Source organism: Euprymna scolopes, chromosome 22, assembly GCF_053919585.1.
Source record: "Euprymna scolopes isolate OS-2025 chromosome 22, ASM5391958v1, whole genome shotgun sequence".
Lineage (NCBI taxonomy): Eukaryota > Metazoa > Mollusca > Cephalopoda > Sepiida > Sepiolidae > Euprymna > Euprymna scolopes.
Genome location: NC_136503.1, coordinates 39392534 through 39420096, shown reverse-complemented (window position 1 = coordinate 39420096; position 27563 = coordinate 39392534). Strand labels below are relative to the sequence as shown.

The 27563-nt window shown below is 34.0% G+C and overlaps 1 protein-coding gene across 6 annotated transcripts in view; it reads left to right on the top strand.

Annotated features, from left to right (window-relative positions):
• LOC145243367 (TBC1 domain family member 30-like) overlaps positions 1–27563 on the top strand; it is a 230676-nt gene that overhangs the window by 158337 nt on the left and 44776 nt on the right. For 3 of the 6 annotated variants that reach the window (XM_080106187.1, XM_080106185.1, XM_080106190.1), the window contains exons 3-4: positions 23323–23453; positions 26379–26504. In XM_080106187.1, the coding sequence (XP_079962313.1) occupies positions 23323–23453; positions 26379–26504 (257 nt within the window). Of the gene's footprint in view, positions 1–12712; positions 12842–13415; positions 13682–15452; positions 15549–23322; positions 23454–26378; positions 26505–27563 lie in introns of those variants that run through there. The other 3 variants (XM_080106188.1, XM_080106186.1, XM_080106189.1) reach the window with 3 other exon arrangements.

The following is a 27563-nucleotide window of genomic DNA, read 5'->3' as shown; positions in this document are numbered from 1 at the left end:
TGGTGACTCCTTTGTAAAAAAAAAAAATGGGGGGGGGTACTTTACCTTTACTTTTTTACATTTTAATAATCAGACTAAATGTAACGCAAAACTAAACTTCCAAAGACGAGAAAAGATTTCTGGGCAACAGTCAACACCGAATAAGGTCAGCTATTTTATTTAATCTGTAAAGTTAGCTAATCAAGATAAAAACAAAGATCCCACAATTGAACCTGTGTTCATGTGTCGGTTCTTGATTAAATAAGCTTCTATTGTACAAACTTTTTAATGATTCCCGAAAGGTTATTTTATTTGTTTGAAATTAAGTTAAGATTACTAATTTTCTTTGGTGTTAGTAATTATTTAGAGAACTAAAAATGAACTGGTCTTCTACTTGGCGTTTAAAAGAACCACCTTTTGAAATATAAGGGAGTTAATTCGGATTTATTTTGCACGTATTTATCTCCCTTACTTCGTAATGACAAGTGTGTTTATATTGAAAACCAGTTTTCCAATCATTATCATATTCAATTTAACATGTTAGATGAATTTAAGAAATTTACTTCCAAAGTAACCTACCTCTATCGGGGTCTTTATTTATCCCTCTTCCCCCTGGGTTCATTTCTATCACTTCCTGCCATGTTTTTCTTGGTCTTCCTTTATCAATTGAACCTGCTACCTTCACTGTTCTTCATTTACTAACACAAAAATTCTCATCCATTCTTTCAATGTAGCCTGTAGCCATACCATCGTAGTCTCCCATTTTGCACATATATTCCTATACTGTACAGATTTAATCTTCCTCTTAAGTCATCAGAACTAAGCCTGTCTTTAAAACTCACATTAGACATTGTATCGTTCTCATATCATTTCTCTAAATAATAGCTTTGCCATCTAGATATACTTTCTCATTCATTTCCATTGCCTTACACACAATTTTTTTTTTTTTTTTTAACACAAATTGTTTATTCCCTATTAATCTACCAGTAATTCCACTGCAAAAGAAAGTAATCAATTTTTTGTTTGTTTCTATTTTACAATGGCAGTTATATATCTATTAGTGATGGGATGATTCCAATATATTTCACGATTCCGATACAATTATCAGTTCTAAATTTCCGATTCCGATACAATTACTGATTCCGATTCTTTTTAAATTTCTAAAGATAGTTGTTTTTGTTGGAGAGGGTGGCGGATTATCAAAAAAAAAAAAAAAAAGTGTATATATTTTCGAAACTGTAAAATTACATTATGGGTGTGACTTGCAGGTTTAGTTTTACTGAAAGTTAAAATCAATAAATATTTATCATTTCATCATTAACATGAGCTGAAGAAAATTAAGTTTTAAACAAAAACAAAGAAATAAAAACGATGAAAAAGAATCGTTTTGGGCATCGGAAAATAGGCATAAATTTTTCTGATTCTGATACCCCAAAAAATGTCTTTTTTTTTTCTTTTGATTTCCAATTAATCGTCCCAACACGAATATGTATACACTGTAAATAAAACGATACATTACTTTTATCACATTCACCTGAGATAAATTAATTTTAATTTAAAATGTGAAAATGTAAAAAATTATTTGCTAAATGCATATTTTTATATACAGTACTTCACTAATAAAAGTGAGAAGAAAAAATGCATACGAAGGGCATTCCAAAAGTTATGCCTCCTATTTTTTATTCCGCCTGAATGGATCAGAGGGGATTGACATTTGCATTTTTATGATGACTGAATTTATGCATTTATGACCTGAAAGTTTCGTCTCTCTGTTGCAGATATTGGCAGTGTGAAACTCTAGGAAACAACGCCTGTCATGGGCATGCATTAGAAGCAGTGATGCGTCATTGAATTCCTGGCCAATGTGCATTAAGAATGAGGGTGACTATGTAGAAAAAAAAAATTCTGGAGCACTGGAGGTTACTAGACACCCATGTGCAGTAATCGTTCATCACTAGCAAAAGTGCATTGAGAAAAATAGTGATTATGTGGAAAAATGAATTCTGGAGCACAAAAGGTCGCTCGTTTTAAGGGTACCACTCCCGTCTTCATAGCTCTTCAACATTTTGAGTAAAAAAAAAAAAAAAAAAAAATTAAAAAGAATAACAGGGGATTTGACTTTTGGAATGATCCGTGTATATTCACCTTCATATTTAAATTTTTCATACAGAACATATACAAATAAATAAAAAAATCTCTACTCCAAATTTCAAGATGTCCGTCTTACCGTTTATTTCTTTAAGCATGTTAAAATGTTCAATTCTTCACAGCACCTGTTTCGTACCGCAGAGTCATTTATGTAATTATGTCAATTTGCTAATATATTCTGCTCTGACTTATCGGAAGAATAGGAACTCACCAACTTTAAAATATAAAATAAAATATAATAGTGTAGTGAATGAAGGGCAATCAGTAATTCCCCCACTGAGCAACAACCAGAAGGTTGCATGCACGGCAATGGAGAAGGCAGAACTGCTTGCTCAGCGATTTGCCTCCAACTCCACCTTAGAGCCAACAAACAACTCCCTCCCAAATTTCCCTATGCGAACTGAGGCCACATTAGATGATGTAAAAATCACCTTCTCATGTCCGAAATATCATAAAAAACTTAGACACCTCAAAGGCATGTAGGCCTGATCTCATCCCTGCATTACTAATTAAGAAATGTTCAGCCAAGCTAGCCCCATACTTTCCAAGCTCTACAATAAATGCCTTGCTGAATCTTGCTTCTCTAATAGCTGGAAGATGATCTCTGTGGTACCAGTTTACAAGAATTCTGGTGAAAGAACAGACCCTCTCAATTATCGCTCCATTAGTCTTCTCCCACACTTCACTAAAATCTTTGAGACCTTAATTAATCAAGCACTAGTTCACCACCTCGCAAAAGCAAATCTTCTCTCTGACAAACAGTATGGATTCAAGCAATGTTGTTCTACTGCAGATATTTTAACATTCATCTCTGAACACATTTACCATGTACTGGATAAGGCGGGCAAAGCCAGGGCTGTAGCTGTTGATATGTCCAAGGCCTTTGACAAAGTCTGGCATGAAGGGTTGCTAATGAAAATTAAATCGTATGGTATAACTGGACATATATTAAATATAATTAGATCCTTCTTAGACAATAGAAGCATACGGGTTGTCATTAACGGACGTACATCCAAGTAGCATAACATTAATGCAGGAGTGCCTCAGTGGTCGATCCTTGACCATTATTATTCCTGATATCTATAAACGATCTCCCTGATAATATTGTAACTGAGATGGGTATATTTGCTGATGATACAATGCTCTATAATATGCATGAGGGAAGAATGGACGTACATAAATCTAAGACAATGGCAGAATTGTTAGGAAATGACCTTAAGACTCTAATGGAATTGGGCCATAAATGGATGGTAAGATTTAAAGCTAGTAAAACTAAGCTGCACTCCTTTAAAAATTACAAGACGCCTCTCCCACCCCCTATACCCATGACAAATAGCACCGTACCTGAGAATTTTACCTTCAAACTCCTCGGCCTAACATTTGTGGGCAATATGAACTGGAGCAAATACATAAAGGACATTGCGAAGGCTGCTGCAAAGAAGGTGGGTTCCCTCTATCGAGCTAGAAGACTACTCACGCCTGAGAGTATTCTGTACCTTTACAAGGCCACCATCCGCCCAGCCACATCTGGGCTGGTGCATCTACCCCTAGTCTCTCCCTCTTAGATAAATTCCAAAAAAGCGTTGTCAATCTAATCGGTCCCACTTTATCAACTAAGCTCCAGCCCCTGTCCCATCGCCACAATGTTGCATCTCTGTGCCTGTTTTACAAATATTTTAATGGAATGTGTTCTGATGAACTTGTTTCACTTGTACCCCCTCGACGTACATATCCCCGACAAACCCGCCTAGCAATAAGATCTCACCCCTTCACTGTTGTTCCTAAATGCCAGAAAGCTTTCTATTCTAGTAGTTTCTTCCCTCGAACAGCTAGACTTTAGAGTTCCCTTCCTGCTGGCTGCTTCCTTGGCTGTACTGATATGCAGAAGTTTAAATGTAACAAATATCTTGTTAATCTTTCCTAAACATGGCCCCAAATAGTAGCCCCTTATGTCCAAGTGACAATATGCTTTGTAAGGGGGGAACATGAGTAGAAGCAAAAAAAAAAAAAAGAAGTAATATGGGTAGGATTACAAATATTGGAAAAAAGTCAGAAGAGTAATTGCGATTGTGTTTTGTTTTAATCATGCCATCTTAGATTCTCATCTTGGGTCTTTTTTGTTTGTTTTATTCATATGATCAATTGATACAAAGATTTCTTTATATATATATATATATATATATATGTGTGTGTGTGTGGTAATGTCGCTACATAGGGTTTGCGAGTTATATGAGAAAAGTAAGGCATTAAAAATGTTGCTTACTTTAAACATTATTACATGAGGAGTGTAAAAAAAAGTTCATTTATTTTAACCATTGAAACTCTAGAAATGCACAATTGCAATATGTAAACATTGAAGGAATAAAAAATCAATATGGCTGTACAGTTGCCATTTTGTTGACTAAAAAGCAGCCTTGACCTTGCGATCAAAAACTATGATCGAGTCAAACGGAACAAACTGACGAGACTTTGGTGAATCTGTTTAGTTTGTCTCTTTATGAATTCATGTGGAGAGAGCGAGTGGCACAAATAAAATCGGCAAAATTCTTTTGCTGCATCACGTGACGTCATGGCTCCAGTTCATATTGCCCACAAAAGAACTTTTGTTTGACTTGCGTATAATAAATCAATGAAAAAAAAAGTTAAACAATTTTTATTTTAAATTAAACTTTTTCTTCTATTAGCAATACGCACAGATGATAAAACACTTTGGATAATCACAGGTTTTAATGGGGGTTCTACTAAAATCGTCATATTTTAAAAACCAAAGCACTTTAAGTTCTCAAAATACCACCGTTTTGTTCGGAAATGAATATATTTTCAAATGAATTAATAAATGATAATGTACATTATATATTTTAAGAATTTTAAGCAAATAAAGTGATGAAAATGTTAACATCATAAAATGGCGTTTTCAGTAAGATTTTGTAATGACCCCCCCCCCCCCTGATTTGTAAATGGTCATACCGCGTTTGTGTTAAGATTTTTTTCATAAAATTTGGAAACTAGCCAGGAGAGATGTCAATTTAAATAGATTGGAGTGTACAAATTTTTTTTGACAACTCATTTTTTTGTTGTTATAAAGACTTCAACGCGGCAGGTATTGAAAATTTTGGAAAAAATTTCTTTGGCACACCCACTGTTAAATAAATAAATCTTTTTATTATTTTTATCCGTTAAAATGAAAAATGTAACTTGCTTTCTCTTGTGATACGGAGCAATTTAAAATTATGATACCTGGAAAAAAAAAAGTTCTATTTTTTAAAACAAGTATCTAAAAACTGTAGTAGCAACAGCAGCAGCAATACTATCAGCAATAGCATTACTGTAAACAAACGGTTTTCTGTTAACTTTTTATTCCAGAATGGATTAAAAATTCAAAAAATGAAAATATAAATATTAAAAAAAAATGTTCTTACATATTTAGTTGGAGCTATTTTGTTATCAGAACATAATTACCTTAGAGCTATTCAGTTAGCAGAATATATAATTAAAGCAATCCCAACCAGTCCTGCGTTATTTCTGGTCAAATTTTAAAAATATTTAATTACACTCATAAATCTGAGGGATAGGACCTCTGGGTGGAGGTAACAATTCTAGTCAGAGACGATATACCTCACAACAAAATAAACATAAACAACATCCAAGCAATTATCATTAAGGCGACTCTACATAAAACAATGACGGTCTGTTCTCTGTATATTCCACCAAATGATGACATGGATTGAAAAAAAAATTGATTGACCAATTATCTAAAACTTTTAACTTATTAGGAGACTTCAATAGTCATGACATCCTGTGGGAATGTAAAGACACTAATAATAGGGGCAAAACATTAGAGTTTATTAACGAAAATGATATACGCTTCCTTAATGATGGTGCACCTACACACTTCACCACAACTAGCAAAAACCACTCCATTATTGACCTAAGCTTATGTTACTCATCAATGCATCTGGATTTTAACTGGAAAGTATATGATGACTAGGGCTGTGACAACAGCATATTATTTTCATTTTTTGGGCTCTTAAGTTAATGTCTTATGTTTTTATATAGACGGGTGTGGTTCTCAGTTGATTAAGTGTGTCTGTGTCGGATATATACCTGAGAGTCAAATGAACGTAAAGAATATGCTGTTGTCACAACCCTAATGATGACACTTGTAGCGGTGATCATTTTCCAATACTGATAGAAAGCCCAAAATCCAGCAGTGAAAAACCTGAGGGAAATTAAATAAGGCAAATTGGCAACTATTTAAAGAAAAATGTAGGAATAGGTTGAATCACAATGAGGCAAACAACGACTCTGTAAAATATTTCATAGAAACGCTAATCGAAATATCAAACAAATGCATTCTGAAAAGCTCAGCAGGCCTGATTTGATGACAAATGTCAGGAAGCCATCAAATTGCGGAAAGCGGCTTTAAAGAAATTCCAAAAACAACCGACAACTTAAAATCTGATTGAATACAAGCTAAACAGAGCTAAAGCTCATAGGGTAATTAAAGCGGCTAAAAAAGAAAGTTGGAAAAACTGTTAGCAAACTGAATTCTTCCTTGAAACCGAGAGCAATATGGGAAATGATTTGCGAAATTCCAGGTAAACATTAAACACCAATTAAACACCTCCTTAAAAATAACTTCAGAAAAACTGGTAAAAAGGACATGGCAGATTTACCAGCTGCAACTTTTTCCCAAAATTCATCCAATCAAAACAATAACACAAAATTTATGACAAACAAAGTGCTGAACAGCACAAACTAAATTTTAAATCTAAAAACTTAGATTACAATAAATTTCTTACATTAACCGAATTAAAAGATCTCACAACACAGCCATAGGACCAGATGAAATCCATTACGAATTCTTACAGCAACTCCCGACAGAATCACTAAAATTATTGCTAAGAACTTATAACAAATTATGGACAGAAGGTGAATTCCCAGACTTATGGAGGCAAACCATAATGTTAGCAATCCCGAAACCAGGAAAAGACGATTCAAACTCGCAAAACTATCGACCGATCTCATTAACTAGCTGTTTGTGTAAAATAATGGAAAGAATAATAAATGACAGATTGGTTTAGTATCTTGAATCCAACAGCCTTATCTACAACCTACAATGTGGATTCAATAATAAAAGCACAACCTAGTCTGACTGGAAACAATTATAAGGGAAGCATTTATCAGGAATGAGTACATATCGACAATCTTTTTCAACCTAGAGAAGGTGTATCATCTTGATTTAAAAGGCAGACTCACAATTTATAAATGGTGTATTGCAGATCAAAATATATACACCCCATTGAACGCAAACTCCAATAATGCCTAAACAAACTGGACAAATGAGCAATGGAAAATGGATATAAATTTTCCCAATCAAAAACTAAATCCATTCATTTCTGTCGTAAGAGAAAACTTCACAACTACCCTACACTGAAACTCAAAATAACTGTAATCCCCACCATAGATGAACACATTTCTGGGACTAACATTTTATAAAAAAACTGACATTCATCCCCATCTGAAGAACCTAAGAAGTAGTTTCAATAAAAGACTGCAACTACTACATGTGATAGTTCATACAGAGTTGGGAGCAAGCCAAGAAACTTTAATGAAACTATTAGGACATTGATTATATCTAAACTGGATTATGGTGGTTTTCTATACCAATTAGCTAGAAATCCTTACCTAAAGATTTTAGATCCAATCTGCCATGGAGGCTTGAGATTAGCACTTGTTGCTTTTAACATTCCCTACACTGACGTTAAACATAAAATCAACCAAATATTTTATGCAAAATGGCGGCAACAATGGAATAACAACCCAAATAACAAACTAAATCAAATCAAATCCATACTGGAAGAACGGAGATCAACTCCTAGGAAATCAGGAAAGGAACAAGTAATTATAACTAGAATATATATTGATCCTACAAAACTGATGCACTCCTTATACTTAAACAAGAGCATCAACCACAATGTCCATTCTTGTGAAACCTCTTTTCATAGAATGTAGAGCCCTTGATACCACTAGAAAACAATATCTAAAATCTAGCAATGTGAAGAATGTCTTAGAAAACAACTGCTTGGACGAAATTCTCTCCTTTTTGAACGTAACAAGACTTTTCTTAAAAATATTAAAAAAAAGATTTTTGCAATTTAAATAACTTAATGAGGTTTAATATTCTGGTTAAACATCTTATCAAACAAACAAAACAAAAATAACAACTTCTCTCTACAAAACAACTCAACTAAACCCTATGAAGCCCAAATCCTTGAATACCTTGGAGCCCAATTTTTTTTTTATTTTTAATGGTTAAATTCAACATAAAATAACCCAAAAAGATTTTGTAAAAAACAAAAAAACAAAAAGACAACTAAACAGAACACCATGAATAGGTACTTGAAGATATAAAAAAATCTCGAACATGAATTTTTTTTTTCAAAATCACTGGATTCAGCATTAAATAACCCGAAAAAGTGTTGATATGTTGTAAACCAAAAACAACCAACCAAAACTCATTAACATTTATTCTCAAGTGACGTTCAGGCCTTGATAAGTGGTGACTCCAATGTAAAAAAAAAAATAAAATAAAAAAATTATCAATCTAACATAATTGGATAGTTTTTGACCTTCAAGGAATAGGATATTTTTTTTAGCTCTTTAAATCAAGAGGCTTTACGCCTTATTTGGAGCGATTTTCATATGAAAAATAAATGAGTGATGGCATCCAGTATTCTCAGTATTAGGACTTATACTTGATTCTGTGGAGCATAGACCACTACCGACCCCCCCCGCCCCTCCAATGTAAACAGACAACAGTAAAATCTAAAAATGTTAAATGGTATTCTAATCGGTAAATGTCGGCGTGTTACTTACAGAAAAACGGTTAATTAAACTGCAGAAGCACCTGTTAGGCTACACAAGTTTTATAATCGATTCCCCCCATAAAAAAGAACGAAAAACATCACCTGTTCAACTACACAAGTTTGTGCCAGTTGACACGGTTAAGATTCGGATTAAAAATTGTTATAAAAATAAATACAATTTAGGCGCGCAGTATGATTATGATTATGTTGGCGCATGAAAAATAAAAAAATAACTCCCACGCAAATTCCGGCGTGGCCTTATATATTAAATCGACTCAAAACGAGCGGACGTAGTACAGAGCACCCCACGTGATGTTTCCGTCCAATGGGATTTCTCCAAGGACATTTTTCTAAACTTTTCTTTTTAAGCTCGCTTGGAGCCGGTCCAAATAGTATTTAAGCACACACAAACATCAAATCTCTCTCTCAACTGCATTCGGACGTTCCACGCGTGTTACTATCACTCTTCCATTTTCACCGCTCCGCGTGCTTCATACAATTTCACAGGCGCACATTACCTATTGCCTCTCTTAACATGTTTTAACATATGAACAGTTCAACAAAAAAAAAGACATTCTCCTTTTTTTTATACGAACACTTAAAAAGGACTTCTGAACTCTGTGCTATTAAAAAAGTGCTCAGCCGAAGTAGCTCCAGTTCTCTCCAAACTCTACAACAAATGCCTTAATGAAGCTTGCTTTCCGGGCTGTTGGAAAACTGCTTCTGTTGTACCAGTATTCAAGAATTCTGGCGAAAGGACTGACCCATCAAATTATCGCCCCATTAGCCTCCTCCCACTTTTTGCCAAAATATTTGAGACCTTAATTAACCATGCTCTAGTCCATCATCTTACAGATGCTAAACTTCTGACTGACAAACAATATGGATTTAGACAAGCCCGTTCCACAGCAGACATCCTAACTGTGATCTCTGAATGTATATACCATTCACTGGACAAAGTGGGAGAGGGCAGAGCGGTAGCTCTACATATATCTAAGGCTTTTGACAGGGTATGGCATGAGGGTCTCCTCAGGAAAATTAGATCATATGGTATCACTGGTAGAATACTTAACATAATTAAATCCTTCTTAGATAAGAGAAAAATCCAGGTTGTCCTCGACGGTCATGCATCTAAACAATATGATATAAATGCGGGGGTGCCCCAGGGTTCTATCCTTGGACCCCTATTGTTCCTGACATTCATAAATGACCTCCCCGACAAAATTGCCTCTGAGATGGGTATATATGCTGATGACACTACACTCTATGGCAGGCACGACAGGAAGGCGAATGAACACATTTCTAAAGAAATGGCAGAAACACTAGAGGAAGACCTCCAATCTGTGGTGGAATGGGGACAAAAGTGGTTGGTCGCGTTCAATGCTTTAAGACTAAACTAGTTTCATTCAATAATTACAATAAACACTCTCTACCACCTATAGCAATGGCCAACGACTCTTTATCTGAGAGTACATCTTTCAAACTCCTTGGCCTAACGTTCACAGGAAACATGAGTTGGAACAATTACATTGAAGGCATTGCAAGAGCCGCTGCAAGAAAGGTGGGCTCTCTCTACCGTGCTAGAAAACTACTAACACCCGAAAGTATCCTGTACCTCTATAAGGCCACCATTCGCCCATGTATGGAGTATTGCTGTCATATTTGGGCTGGTGCATCTGCTACTAGTCTCTCGCTCCTAGACAAGGTTCAAAAGAGAGTCGCCAATCTGATAGGCCCTGAACTGGCATCTAAGCTTCAGCCTCTGTCCCATCGACGAAATGTTACATCCCTCTGCCTTTTTTACAAGCATTTTAGTGGTGAATACTCTGACGAACTGCGATCACTTGTGCCCCCACGACGTGAGCACCCTCGACAAACCTGACAGGCTGCTAAATCCCACCCCCACACTGTAGAGATCCCTAGATGTAAAAGATCTTTTTACTTCAATAGTTTCTTCCCCAGAACCGCTAGACTCTGGAATTCCATTCCAGGTCCCTGCTTCCCCAACAGTACTGACGTGCAGAAGTTCAAGTGTAACGTGAACCGACATCTTGCTGCCCAAATCCCTACATAGTACCCCAGTAGTTGTTGCCCCTGATAGTAGCCCCCTACACCAAAGTGGCCTTGTTTGGGGTGAAAATGTAATAAAAAAAAATAAATTTGTTAATGGTTGGTTTCTGTGAATAAACCTCCGTTTGTTTTGCATGTAAGTCTTTTTATTTTTATTTATTTGTGGAGGAAGTTAGTTCCTAAAAAGGCCTGACGACCCCCACAAGTTCTATAATTGAATCCCCCCCCCAAAAAAAAACGAAAAACATACAAATGTTTGGTGCTTATGTTTTTGTAAACTGCCCGTTAAAACTTTATTTTTTAGATCAATTAAAATGTATTAAAAACTACATAAGACAAAAAAAAATATGAACCCGTTTTTTTTTTGTTTTTTTTTTAACTTGTTTCAAATGGCCGCTTAAAGATCCCTGCGCGAAATCACTTCACTACGCCCGTTCGCACGCGAACATATCATGTAAAAAACACTACTGAAGGTGGTGAAATAGCGCAAAATAGTCCCAAGGTCCAGGGGTTCATACCATGCAAACGGTAAATCTCCGACGGGTTTGTTATCAGATTCGTTGCCAGCGACCTCGAATACCCCTAAAGAAACAAATTAGTGTGGTCGGTGTTCTGTTGTAGCGTATGGTAATATTTACCAAATAATTTTCTGCCTTATCGATTTTCGTAATTTTTGGATATAATCATCTTAAAAATACGAGGAATTATTTTCATGTGAAATTCAGTATTACGATTTCAGAAATTTCGTCCTAATAGTGTAGAAGTGCAAAAAAAAAAAAGTCATTAAAAAATAAAATAACGGAAAACTAAAACGATTTTTTTTTTTTTTTTTAATTGTAAAAATGGCTATAATCGAATTATTATTTTTATTATTTTTTTTTTTCTAAGTCCTCCAATTGACAATGTTTTTACTCGGGCAACGCCGGATAAATATAAATACAGTAAGTTTTTAACAATGAGGGAATGTAAATGTGTGTTTTCGTTAAAATTTGTATCCATAACGAGTAATTTAAAAAATAGGTAAATTCTTATTTTTACTCCCATTGGCTTGATTTTAGCACCAATTTGACGTCAGCAGATAAACCCTACTCAATTAAACAGGCCTTCTTTAACGTATGTCGTGCCTGAACAATTCAAGTGCCAGCATAAAGAGTGAAGACAAAAGCACTTATGTAAAATATACTAGTAGTAGTAGTACTAGTATTGATAGGGTACCACAAATATTGATTTAAAAAAAAAATCCTCAGCTGTGTCACGTGTCTTTATTACTAGGTCGCTGCTGCTGTTTTACATTTTTTTTTTTTTTTCAATGGAGGTTGCTAGTTTCATTTTCATTTCATTCATTCATTCATCATCTCTTAAAATCATCAGAGATGGAGCGGGACGGTGACACCTCAGTGTCTTCCATATTTATTTTAACGTCCGATGATGACAATCATTATCCGAAAAGCTGATTCCCCTCTTTCTTTTCTTTCCTTTTCTAAAATACTTTTTTTTTCTTCTCTCTTTCCGCGTTCTGTTTCGGACATTTGTCAGTGTGGATAAAAACATGGGCTTAAACACTAATTAGGATTTGTAAACGTTTTTTTGTTTTTTTTTTCGATATATATATTTATTATCTATGTTTAAATTTTCCTACACGATCTCGTCTCTAAGGAGATTTAAAAAAAAAAACAAAAAAAAAAACAAATTCAATCTCCGTCCGTTTCTGATGCGGTAATTGACAATTTGGTGATCTACATGAAATTCTGTAATGTCTAGTTTTGTTTAAATCGGTAATTACTTCTCTCTAAAGGATATTTGTTAATTTACGTATTATTTAAGGTCATTTTTTAAATTTTTATTTTTATTGTTTAATTTGAATTCTATAAACTAAATGTGATCAGTTGTTGTTGACTTGTTTTTCTTAAATAAGTCGGTCGGGTGTCCCCCCCCCCCCTGAATAGTAACACTTTCTTTAAAGTTTAACTGAATGAAACCATTTAAAACAAACAAACAAACAAAAAAACTTGTTTTATATTCCCCCTCCCCTTGCCTCAGTAAGTAAAATATTTATTTGTGTGTGTGTGTTTTTACAAAAGAAATATGGACCTCCGACTTCTGTTAAACCACCGATAAAAACGCCTACATATAAATACCGACTGTTTTGAATGCACCTACGATAATGCATCCTTTTTATCCGCATACCTTAAACACACAAGAGATCGTGTATTATTAGTTGTACAAAAACAATACTCCAGCTTTCTTTCTCGTGAACGAGGGTGAGAAAGGACGGTGATTTTAAAGAGAAAATAAGAATGTGTTTCTCGCTGAAGATCGAATCCCAATATCAAAGAAGTGGGGGTAGTTCACCTCGAGAAAACAAACAGCTTTCTCATTTTAATAGACCATTTTTAATCTGCTGATGATAAAACATTCCCTACAATAAATAATATATATTTATATTTATAATAATAATAAAAAAAAAAGGTTAATAAGTATTAACACTAGGATCATGTTTGCCTTCATGAGTAACCTGGAGTCTCGCTTGTTCAAGAAGAAAAAACTGGTGGTTCCCAAACGTCGCCCCCCTCTTTTATCGTTCGGCAAATCTGCCAGTCTACCTTCTAATCTGGGTGAGTGCTCTCTTTTTCACTTTTTTTTTTTTTTTTTTTTTTTTTTTGCTTGCTTAAAGTTAACAACTTATTTATCGTCGATACCAACTACAATTGGACAACATATTTAAACTATAATTACGTACGGGTAGGAGTCAGGACCCCGTGGAAATTCCACGATTTAAAATGATTATTTTTTAAACAATACTTTATAACATAACATTGATTTCTTATTGCAATATTTATCATATGCTTATAGTAAAGGCTATCCTTGTAAAAATTTCTTTGTATTTAAAAAAAATAATAATAATAAAAAAAAAGCTTTCATTTTTTTTTTTTTTTGATATTAAAAAAAAAAAGATCGGCGCTTATGCACTAATTGACCCGCGCTATTTTTAAAATAGTATTTTCAAGCTTTCAGATATTTTTTTTTTACATAGGCAAAACCACTATCAAGGCCAGATACCACTCGAGGATAAGGGTTAAGAGTGTACAGTAGTCAATTGGACAATATAGTAATTGTTAGTAATGGAAATTCGGTAAATTTGTTAACTTATTTTATTAAATTGTTAGGTGGCAATGCAGAATAGCTACAAAACACTCTCCCCCTTCATATTAAGAATGGCTTTCTAAATGTTACTTCAGCGCACGACGGCACGGGGCAAATAGTGTATAAGTACCAAAAACCAGCTCTATTCATTTTTAAACACAAATAAGGTGTTTACTGTTTATACAGAATACAGACCTACCGTGCTGAAATAATCTTATTTAGAAAGCCATTCTTAACATAGAGGGGTTTATTATTATTATTATTATTATTATTATTATTATTATTATTATTATTATTATGTACTTTCACCTAACAATTTAATAAACAAAAGATAAATTGAATAAAAATTGAATTCTATCAAAAAGAATAACACGGTTCGTATTCTGCATATGTACGCAAAAGTTAACTACCCAACGCCGATAACACAGCCGGACATCTGTAAACTAGAAAAGTTACCATTTTTCAACACTAACATAACAGCAAACAGCATTGACTCTTCGACTAAGATCAAGATGTAGTATCTGTTTTGTCTGCTGCTTTCCGAGAAGTGGGGAGGGGAGGCTCTTTTCGAGTGAAATAATTTTTAATTTTGTCCAAATCCAGAATGCCCCTTTGTAGTGAGTTGGATAATTCTACGCACTAATAAAATAAATAAATAAAAACTCGTGAGTTCGATTTCTTTGCCCTCGTCGGGAGGCAAGTTAATTATTTAACGGTAATGGATAAGTAACACTTCTGGCTAGGAGCAAAATGTGGTATCTGTTACTACACTTCATCTTTTCAGTTCTCCGTCATTGAAGAAGAAATCCTTCTAGACTGAGGCAATTGTAATTTTTGTTTCAGGAACAGAAAGGCTGTTTTTGTTATTTTTGGAGAGCTGGATCCCTCCCCTCCCTCCCTCACACACAGTGAAAACAGACCTTGTGTCTAACTTTGAAGACAAATAAATGAATAAACATATTCCGTGCCTGCAAAGATATTTTTGGGAGACAAACAAATAAACGTATTTCGTGCAAATATATTGAAAGAAAAGGTGCAGGACTGCAGGAGATGGGGAGCGGAGCGTGAAAACCAAACTAAAATATGAGGAATCAATTTCAATACTTATGGAATAATCGGTTACTGACGGGAAATCTCGAGTCAGTTCCGGAAATAGCCAAGGGGATTTACAATTTGAAAAGTTTTTAACCTTAAACAAAATGACGTATAAAATAATGTTTAAAAACCTTCCTAAACAAACAAATAAGGATAAAAGAAAAGGATTTCCAAAGTCGTAAACGGATTGGGAAATTTCCGGGACTGAGTCGGATTTCTCCGTTAAAACTTGGGACTGACTACGTAAGTATTAAAAATCTCCGGCTGCCAATTACTTACAAGTGTCAATTTAGCAATGTTTTAATTTAAAATGATAGAATTTTTGCTTTATTTATTTTAAATAAGCGTAATTTTTTAATAACCCCCCTAATTTCATAATAAAAAGCAGATGTTTTATGTGATCGGTGATATGACCATAAAGAGTATCCCGATCATGATTCCAACCATAAAAGTACTTTTCATAGAACCCTGAAAGCATAAATGATGTTAGCGTATGGAAATGATAACTGAACTGCACGTGTCATTTATTATAAATAAATGTGAAAACCTCCTTCTGTTGTCAATGGTGTTGAATCTTTATGACGTAGTAACTATTTTTACAGATTACAGCGGTAATGCCTGCCTGGCTTCTTTTTTTTTTTGTATGTGAGCGAGGAAGGATGGACGAACATAATGTGTTTATTGTTTGTATTATTTTTGATTTGTCGGACAATTCTCATCTTGGGTGTTATTAGCACAACGTTTCGGTCGCTGTACACTGCGACCTTCTTCAGGTGTTGAATACATGTTTCTTTTTCTCTGCTAAGGAAAAAAAGGGGTTAGCTCTCCTCTACATTGCAAGAATTCGAACCGTGTGTTTAAGAATATATCTCATCTCAAAAATTCAGAATTGCATAATGTGTGTATGCTTAAATAAAGCACATGTTTTACTGCTAACATACACATATGTATATATTCTTGGTTTCAATAGGTAGAAAAAAATCCGATACTGCTCGTAATACTTATAACATTGCAGAAGTTCAGATCAACATGGTTACTTAAGGTTTGTAGCTGGGAGAAATGACTCAAGCGAAAAAACGTTTCCTTCAATTTTAAATTATAAACAGCTTTCTTCGAGAAAATATGGTTGAAGAAAACCAGTGAACAATTTATAATTATTGAGGCTCCGTTCAGTCCTGAAAGACAAAAGATACCCCCCTGTAGGTGCAGCTGCGCATGTTATCGCGCAATCCCCAACCACACCTTTCGTAAATCAGCACTGCTTGAGTTCAGTGGCAAGGAGAAGTCCAGAACGACTGGAAACAATGCCGAGATAAGCGGAGAGACCATACAGCACCTGGAAGTCCCAAATGGTAACCCATCTGGTACTGGTCAGACTCATCGTTGCTTAACTTCAGTGGTCTGACAGGAACCGGTGTGTTAAACATGATTATGCCGTATAACTTATAATTAAAGCTCAAGAAAACCTAGTATCTTTTCGGCTGAAATTTAAGGTGCCATGTTGATTTGAAATTGTGCATGGTAAATGTTGCTATTGATGACATGAATTATTTTAAATGGAAATACAGTTGAAAAATGAAAAACAATTTTAGTTACTTCATTCATGTGATAGAGCTATTTGTGTGAGTTTTTTGTTTTGTTTTTAATATAGGATATAAGCCTGTGAAATTACTGTACATCTTAGTTGTGAGTAAAGTAATAAGAGGTCAAGCATCTTGTTTAGTCACAAGAAGTAAGCTGTCTAGCTAGATACTTTACTCATAACTAATACTTACGGTAATTTAATGTTCTTATGTCTTCTGTTAAATATTTTTTTTGACACAAATAATTAAATGGGTAGGTAAAAAAAACAATTTGCCAACAATTTTTTTTAATGATTTATGTTGTGAATAGTAACGTTTGTGAGAATTTTCTTCTCACCTGTTTTTGCTCCAAGACAATGGCAAAAAATTAACAATTACAACAAAGCATACTTCTAAAATTCGACACAAATTTTATTCGTTCTTCGTTGCAAAAAAAGGAAATGCCTAATTTGCCTCTGAGTAGAGCTGGTAACACCTTCAAAGGTAATAGTCCTTTTACCTTCAGCAGGAACTGGAATTTGGGTTCAGCACTGAAGATCGGATTAATTACAGCTATTTGAAAGGGTTGGCATGATGCCTTGTTTTTATGGATTCAATTCTGATGTACACACGTAAGGCAGGCTCCTGATGAGACCTGAGACAACTGGAATAAAAAAATGTATAAAATATAAACGGTTGTATGTGGTCCGTTAAAGACACTCTTCAAGATTCCAGTATGTTTCATTGTATGTTGTATATTTCATCTCACATGATTGGTTAATCGTATTGGACTACCATTCTCATGCTGAGTCTTATTTTCACAATGTTTCAGTTGATATAACCTCTGACCTTATTCAGGTGTATCTTGTCAAACTCCGGAATCTGCACAGAATTTCAAACAGAACCCTTTATTTAATCCACAAGGGTAGCATGCTCGTTTCATAAGCCATAACATAGGTAGAAGTCCTAAGTAAGTGTCACCTGCACTGAGAATTGAACCTTCAACCTTCAGAAGAGTGTAATTTTTAGAACTGAATTTTACCATGTACTTTATCCACTATGCCATGAGTCCTTGTGGACAATTCTAGTACGAATTTTAGGAACCGTAAACCTATTTTGTTTTTAGATATAAATATGACTATTTATTAATCCACTGGGGTAGCATGCTCGTTTCATAAGCCATAGCTGAGTAGAAGTCCTAAGTAAGTGAAGTAAAAGTTTGGCAGGGTGAGTAAATTAAATTAATTCCTGTGAGTTTGTCCTAAAATTAAGATAAAATACATTAGGTCTGAAATCTTTTTTTTTTCCAATTTTGTTCAAAATTCACGACATGATGACTTGTATTTACACATTGTTTTTGATTCATAATCCATTACATGATTTTTAATTCTGGAAAATGTCTCAAAATTAATGCTAAAGCTAAAGGGGCCTAGAGAAGTAACTGAAATTCAGGGAATCTTGCTTAATTGGTATATAAGGACAAAGAATGAAACGACACAAATCTTTAAAACTATTGTCTAAACACATTTCTCTTGTAACATTCTTTTAGTTGCAGATTGTTTAATATAAAGCTCACTACAGGAATTGAACTCCAACCATTCAGATTGAGATTCTTCTTGCATTCCTCGCCAAACTTTCACAAGAAACACTCGTCTAGCTGTACACACTATCAATAATTCCCCCCACTCTTTATCTGTGCCTAAACCTAAACGTAGATTCCATAAACAAAGCTTCTTTCTTAGAACTGCACGCCTGTGGAATTGTCTTCCGTTTTCCTGCTTTCCGGCTGACTACAATATGGTTGTGTTCACGTCTAATGTAAATAAATTCTTGATGAGCCGTTTTATATAAGTTATCAAATTTACCAAATTTTCATTACTAATGATTACTATATTGTCCAATGTCTACTGTACACTCTTTAACCCTTATCCTTGAGTGGCCTCTTGGCCTTGATAAGTGGTGATGCCTATGAAAAAAAAAAAAAAAAATTTAATAAACAGCCTTTGCTCTTTTTCCTTCCTTCCACCACTTCTCATCTCATTCATTCTCCATTGTCATTTGTTACATCATGTTCAGTAGTGATCACACATACACACACACACACACACACACAGCAGCTATGCAATTCCTATAACTATATAATTAGAAAACGGAGCTGTTTAACCTTACATAATGATATGAATCAAGAAGTAGAGAGCAGCCACCCTACTCTCAATCAGTGTCTAATGATGCTGACAAAAACAGAACTAAGAAGTAGAAGATAATTAATTATCAAAGTCTTATATATGACATGAAAAGAAACTGGAATTTTAGTAAGATCTCCATTATTCCACTAATTATGGAATTATCTGACTCTTGAAAAAACTATTTGGCAAATATACTCGGTGAACCAAGTGCTAGATAGATCCAAAAAAGCAAACAATATTGCTTCAAAAGACACAATTGGAATCCTAAAAAGATCTCTCAGTTGAACTCCCTGAAATAGTAGGTGAATGTCTGGTCATCCAGTAAGATGTCCCATCAACAAAGGCGAAAAGATTTTTAAAAAATTTAAATAAAGAGAAGACGTACACATATTGCTTATTGAGGTTCAGTTTTCTTATTAGATTTTTTTTTTTTACTCTCCCTAAGTTGTTTTTTATGAAAAAAAAAATTGTTTTTTTTTTCCAGAGCAAAATCAAAATATCTAATATTTGATTTAGAAATACAAAATGTAATTTTTAATCTTGCATTCATATAATGTTTCACTTGCCATCGGAGTACTTTAGCTAGTATCTATATAATTATAAAACTCTGTGAACTGTCCTAGCATCCTTGCTTGAATCTTGTATTATACCAAAGTCGTAGTCTTGTCTATTTGTTTGTTCATAATTTGATTGTGTACAAAAGATACACTGTTTCACAAATTAAAACTGACATTCTAGCATGATATATATATATATATATATATATATATATATATATACTATGCATTCAAAGGGAATCTACATTTAAAGAATAACGTTATTTGCATATTATATTAAAGAAAATCTATTTTAATAATTAATTCCATATTATTAATTATTTGTGGTAATAAAATTGTCTTCATTGTTTTATTTCGAAATGCTTTTTCAAGTTGATTTAATTTATTTTTAATTTATTTTCAATTATTATCAGACTACACCAGTTGCCTTTAAAAACGGAAGTAAGTTTTTATTTAAGCTGTGAGTTATTTCCCCTTTAAGCTATTTCCCGTTTAATTTTCATAGACAAACATTAATGTATTTTTTATTTCCAGAACTCCAACATGTAATTCACTTTCAGGAAAATTGTAAGAAAGTAAGATATTCTGTGTATCTTAGACAGTATAGGACTAAACTCTCCGCCTGCCAATATGTTAAAACCTGGCAATGCTGGGTATATACAGCTAGTAATTTATAAAATAAAGAAATTCCAATCCCAGGACTCTTTACAAACAACATTTGGCATAGTTAACTTCGATGAACAAATAGACAAGTAACCATAGCTTCACGACAGTGATATAAGAATGCAGATGTCCACACATTTGCAAAATTAACAAAACCAGATGAATTAGTGAATGACTGGAACAATGTCAGCATTTTTGTTTGTAAAATGATTTCCGATACAAGTTATCTCCCCTGATTCACATGCGTTTATCAAACAAAACGGGTTTCAAAACTCACTAAAAATAATTATATTAATGAATAACCGTTGTATTTACTTGGTATTGCCTGGATATGAACTGTAGAGGAAAATCAATATTGACAGATAACAAAAACAAATAGTAATCAAATACTACACTTTTTAGCCCATTAAAAAATGGGCAAAAGTTATAATCCATTGACTTAAAATGAGTGCTTTATGCAAAATTGATGGTTGAATATGGTTAAATTTGTGTTCATTTTTACATTAAATACTAATCCTATTAATCCCCCCCAACTGTGCATCAAACGGATACCATAATACTTGGTTCACTGCACCTTATCATAACAAAGGCCCATACAAAATCTAAGGCAGATCGTTTCAGTAGTTTCTGAAAAAAGTGAAACAGATTAAGAGAAATACAATACAGATTAATTTACAAACTCTTTTAAAAAATAGTAAGAGTGGAATCTTTCAAGAAAAGGCAAGAGTCAGTATCTGTTCATTAAAATCAAAATGAAAGATTTGGAGTTTCTTATCAGCAGGAGCAGCCTTTGTGTGCATATATAATTAATCTGTTTAACAGTTTAGTATTAACTGTTGATTGAGCAGTGCTATCATGGAAATCTGACAAGGATTTGTGTTCAAGTTTTAGGCTGATTGATTAAGCGGCATGCAAATGTTTGCTTCTTGTTCTTTTGATAGTGTATGCGTGAACAATGAACAAGTGATTTTGTGAAAGTTTGTGTCATCGGCCAAAAGATTGTCCTAGTGGCCAAGGCTAGATTTATGTTTGCCCACAAGGTAGTTAATAACACTGTGTTGTGACTGATAAGGGTTCATGTGGCAGGTTAAGTCGGTCATTGCTTTTGGACAAAACAACTAGTACGAAACTGGTAGTCTGCTCTAAGAGTAACTCTATCCAATTGGTAAATAATTAAAATTGGTAAATTTTTACAAAATATTCAATCAGAATTAAGTATTTATGGCTTCAGTTGCAAGTCTGTGATTCATTGCTGCATTGTCCAGGTTTGAGTGCAGGAAATTTGGAGAGTAGGATTTGTCCTTTTTTTTTTTTTTTTTTTTTGTTCAAGGTACAGCTTGATATCATCTGCATATTTCAGCATTATGGCATTCTTTAACTTGAAGAAACGAAATAGATCAGTGTAAATCAATTTAATAACAATAATTTATTAAAAATTTAAAAGCCAAAAAACGATGTTTTTTTTTTTTTAAATAAATTATGTATTTACCTTAAAGAAATAAATGAGTAAGCTTACAACCATATAAGATTAACTTTGTTTTATTTTTTGTTTATCATTTTTCCTGCAGAGAAACTAAACAATATCTCAAAAGTGTCAGTATTATTTAATTAATAATAAACAAAAATATTTTATATTTTCGGTTGTAATATACTATTTTTTTTTTCTTTTGTTTAAAAAAAATACTTAATAGAAAATCTGAATTTCCAAAAACCTTTAATCTCAGTACCTTATGAGAAAGGTTTTTAAAATAAACAAATGTAAAAGTAAGCAAAATGAAATGTGTATTAATTTTATATACAAACATACATATATATATTCCAGGTTGAAGGTATTTAAAAGTGATAACTAATGAATTTAATGAGGTTATTAAGAATACTCAATAAAAAGAGCAAGATATATTTTTTATTACAATAAACAAATTTACATGGTCATAATACTGGACATGCTAATGTTTCGGACAAATGATCGGTTAAAATCAAGTCTTCATCAGGCAACCATTTATTAAGTCGCCTAATGAAGACTTTTGGTTTTAACCGACCATTTGTCTGAAACATTAGCATGTCCCGTATCGCAACCATGTAAATTTGTTTATTATAATAAAAATATATATACGTGTGTGTGTGAGTATCCCAGAGCATTTTAAGGGTTTCTTTCTGTTTTTATGGCGAAATGATAAATTCAAAAGAGTATATTAATTGGATTTTATAAAATTTATGCAAACATTATTACATTTTATTAACTATCATAGATATAGCTCTATCCAATAATATATTGAGTGCTTTTTGTATAGGATTTGCTGTTTCAGTTCAGTTTTGCCTCTATTTTGAGAAATCTGTTCTTTCTCTCAAGTCTATCATTATCACTTCTTTCCATGTTTTCCTTAGCCTTCCCTTTGTGAACTCAATGTGCTAACTCGTGTGTTTATCCAACCTCTTATCTAGCCTGAATACCAGCCAAAGTGAAGTCTTGCAAATCACATGACCATTTAGATAACCAGAACATAGAGGTTCACCTTGTCGGACATTTACAGCAAGAATTCACCTTCCTACTACAACTGCAAAAAACTTTTCTTTGTGTGTCTTAAATCAAACGGAATTTCTATGAACACAGTTTCTTTCCAAGTATTGCTTATCTGTCGAATATATTACTATGAAAGTGCTTCTTTGCAAATTGCAACATGGTTATTTTCAAATCCAATGTAAAAAAAAAAAAAAATACTTCAGATATACTGTCCTCATAAATCATGAAATTTTCCCTTCCTTAGATGTCACGTGTCACCATCCACGGCTAAGATGATCCTGTTGGTGGAGTCCCCCCCCCCCCCGGCTGAGGCACTTCATTCTACAGCCCTTGATGATAGGGCATAATCATTTAATTTTTTTTTTTTTTTTTTGATAACTGTAAGAAAATGCTATTTAATGTAAAATATTTTTAAATATTAAATTTAAGCATTGTAATTTTTTTTTTTTTTCAAAATCATAAAATCTTTCTATTTTAGCAAGATTATATAGTTCCTTGTTTTTAGATTTATTTATTTATTTATTTCAGGTGTGGATACCAGAATCAAGTTTAGTATTGAGCCACCTTCCACTGGGGAAAATGCCTATATCCAATGGGTGGATGCTATGAAAGGTGTGGCCCGTCTGCCTCTGGGTATTCCTGAAGAATTTAGGAAAAAGGTAATGCTAGATGAATCTTGATAACTTATAAAATTCTTTCATTTTACGGAATAAAACATTTTTGATGTTTTTTTAAATTAAAAAAAAAAAGTATGCAGATGGTTTGATTCAGAAAAGTGAGTTTTTTTTTTTTTTTTTTTTTTCACATTCCGATCATGAGCTTTTTACTATTTGGGTCACCACACAAGAACCATTTGAAAATAAGGGTTAATAAGAGAGGAATGATTGCCAGCCAATAGATGAGGAACACTATGAGAGTACTAATTCACCACATGATATTATTAACTGCTACACATACTCTTAGCATACAACTGCATTTGCTTAGTCATGAAATTGTCTGTGACAAGAATTTGTCAACATTAGATTTGAAGACAAAGTTGTAATCAGGAAGGAAGCAGTACTGCTTTCCATCTCAACCGTTTCTATGGTCCCAATGAGATATACGCTTGAACACGTAGGTGATGGTGACGACCATCTTTCTCTATAACTGGAAGACATGGCCTATGAGAACAATGTTTTGGCATCCATAAAAAGACATCATTGATATCTTAGCCCTCTAGCAAATCTTTTTTTTTTTTTTTTACATGGTGATCACCACTTATCAAGGCCCAGAAGCCACTCGGGGATAAGGATTATTGCGTGTACAGTAATCAATGGGATAGTATCGTAGTAATCGTTAGTATTGGAGATTTGATAAAGTGTCTTAAGGGGGCGGTTCATCAGGAATTTGTTTATGTTGGACTTGAAGACATCCAAGTTGTATTCAGGTAGGAAACAGGCAAACGGAAGAGATTTGATTTGAGGAAAGTTATCCAAAATAGACTCTATTAAGTTTTATGTTAAATTCATATAAAGATTTTGACTTCGGACTTTCTCCTTCTCCCTTTCTTTAACCTGATGAAAGATGAAAAAACAAAGCTATCATCATATTTTACTACCAGAGCTATAAAATTGTTGAGGTAACTCACATCTCGGTATGAAACAGCAAACTACAAAAACAGATATCACATTAACATTGCATTTTGTAACATAAGTATGTAGAACCACTGTTTCATCAATGATAATAGAAGCAGAGCCAGAGAAACTGTTTATTTGGTTGAAATTCTTAATTCTGATTGGACTAGAATACTCTGTCTTAATTGTTTGCCCATATCGAATTTTGACCAATCAGAAAGAGCCTGTCATGGGAGATGGGTACCTGTCTATATAATCGAGAGCCCAAATGCTGTCATCAACAAGAAATCCAACATGCCGCAGGAATTGAAGTAATTCACAACATGGTGTTACTAACTTGTACACATACTTTTAGAAAATAAACTTTGGTCGTAGCTCCATGGTTGCTGGCATTTTGCAAACACCAGTCACAGCCATAAATTTTAAATATATCGACAGCTTGTCATGGTTTTGCAAGTCCACATACCTACGAATAAAACAACACTTTCTCCATCTCACCAGAGTTGCTAAGACCCTTTTAACTGATAACACGTCACTCCCAGTTGTTCTTTTACATGGAACTTGCTCCAGACAGGGCATGAAGCCACTTGATGCAAGGAACTAAAGTAATATATATATTACTTCAGTCAATAACTAGCCAATAATAAATATTTGATAGATCCCAATGCAGAAAAAAACAATTCTTCCCCCCCTTATCAGAAACATTATTCATGGAAACTGAGAACTAAAAGACAAAAAGCGATGTGTAGTTACGAGGCCATCAAAAGTAAACTTAACATCTATTTTCTACTTTCCTTAAAAATAAAAACCAAATAAACTGATTTGATATTTGCTGTTCCACACGTTTAATCACCATGACGAGTGAACATACTTTGAATTATGTCATTTTGAACTCTTTTATTTAATTCTTACTTTTGGTTCTTTTATGAAGACGTAAAGTTGATATATTATGTATGGATAGATTTTGTTGCTGTTAGTTTTGCTCATGCGTCTCTCTATGACAAGTATTTTCTTCAAGATGTCATCTGCTTTCACGTGCATATTTGTAAACGACTACAAATCCAGTTGACTTAAATTGTGGTGACACATGACCACAAGATTTTTTTTTTTTTTTTGTTAACTTATGTAATACATGCACTGAAGAGTGCTCAAAGCTTGCAGAGCCATGTTCCAGACTGGGTGTAGGTGAAAACAAAAAATAAAACCATGTGAGATTAACCTTTATGAAAGAATGTGTACATCACAAGTGAAATAACGTGCGGCCAAAAAAAAAAAAAATGAAAAATTCTCTTGGTCTCTTTTCCTTTTTTTATCTCCAACACACGACAAATCTGAGGTCAAAATCTACATTCTCTCTCTTGTGCCTTCGTTCGTTTACAAACTGACAAAAGTAAACGTAAGGATGAAATAAACAGATCAATTTATTTTCTCATGCAAATCGCTTCAGGCAAGGCATGGAGCCACTTGATGTAAGGAGCTAACAAGAATGAAAGATGATTATCGAAAAGACAAGAGATGTCTATTTACCTTTGAAAAGATCAAGATTGTAGGAGGAGGAAAACGGTGAACAGGAAGAGTTCCACAAGCTGCAGTTTTTGGAAAGAAGCTACTGGAATTAGAAGCTGCATTACAATAAATTATCTAAACAGCAAATTGATGAAGACCACTAGATCATCGAGTCAAATGAGCTAGAACAAAAGAAGCAGGGAATAGATCAGACAATTCTGAAGAACACGTACCATATTATTTATAGAAAAGACTGAGACTAGCAACATCACATCTATGAGAGAGAGGTTGCAGAGAAGAAAAAAATGGTTAGGCCAATTAAATTTCCGTGATATATTGTTCAATTGATTCTTTTACTCTGGAGTGCTTGGATTCAACAGATTTTGTAAAGAAGACTTGGAGGTGGCATATGCTTGCAGAGTGCCATTAAAGTTCATGCATTCATTTACTGTTTTTCTTTTCCAGGTTTGGCTTAGTCTAGCCAACAACTACATTCAGGAAATTCATGTTGACTGGGAAAAAACTGTACTTTTTGCCTTCAACGAGCGTTGCAATCCCGACGACAATAAACTTGGGCTTCAAATTGTAAAGGTAAAGTTCTTTCATAACTCATTCGTTTTTATTTTGAATCTAATTTTATTATTCTTGGTTAATGACGATTAATCTTAACCCATGACCCACATTCTGTTATGTATGGGTGTATATTCATTCGATAAACCACAGCAATGGAAGGAACAACTATTATTCAGATGAATGCGATAAAATTCCTTTTCAGAGGAACACTATTTTGTGTGCCAAAAAGTGTAGCGTGGACATTACATGAAAAAAAATAAAATAAATAAAAATCCAGGTTGGCATTTTTTTCTTTTCTACAAAACGTTTTGATTACCATTACTTTCGGCATCACTTAAAAAGTCTCTCCCTGCCACCTGTCCATTTTTGCCTGGCATGCGCTTCTCCTTCTTTTGACTGCACGTCGGTCATAACCAGCCCATTCTTGTAACCTTATGAGTCAGTGAATCAGTCACTTGAGTGACTGACCAATACAACACTATGTGTATAGTTACTTGGAAGTCCTCTTCAAAGAAAGTGAATTCATACCTGGAATTAGTGTGTTCTTTTGGGGTTTTTTTTCCGGGTGGTTCTCCCATTCCTTAAGGTGATCTCCCCCTTCCTGTTGGGTTCTGGCTGAGATAGGTGGCAGACGTCATCTTGATATTTAAAGCAGATCAAACAACACACAACACAGATTGTAATAGATATAAAAAAATCTTAAGTATTTTTACAAGAAATATTCACAATATATTACAATAAAAACAACTCCTAACAATTAACTTTAACCATTAAACTTTTAAAAAGCTAACTAACCTTAACTAACTTACCGTATTGAAGAAGGAGTGGGGGGGGGCTCTTTTACAGAGAGATAAAAATATGCGTCCTTGCCCCATCATTGTCAGCTGAGAAAGAGAATGAGTTCTGGCAAATGACATTGTTGTCCCCTTTTCTCTGTAACCTAACGTGAGTGACCAAATCACCTCCCGGCGATTGGGGGGGGGGGTTTAACGCAATGGCACGTGTAAAGCATAGTGCCACATTCCTGTCCTCGTCTTTACACATCCATTCTCTTTGATGTCGCACTTTGCTTCTGCC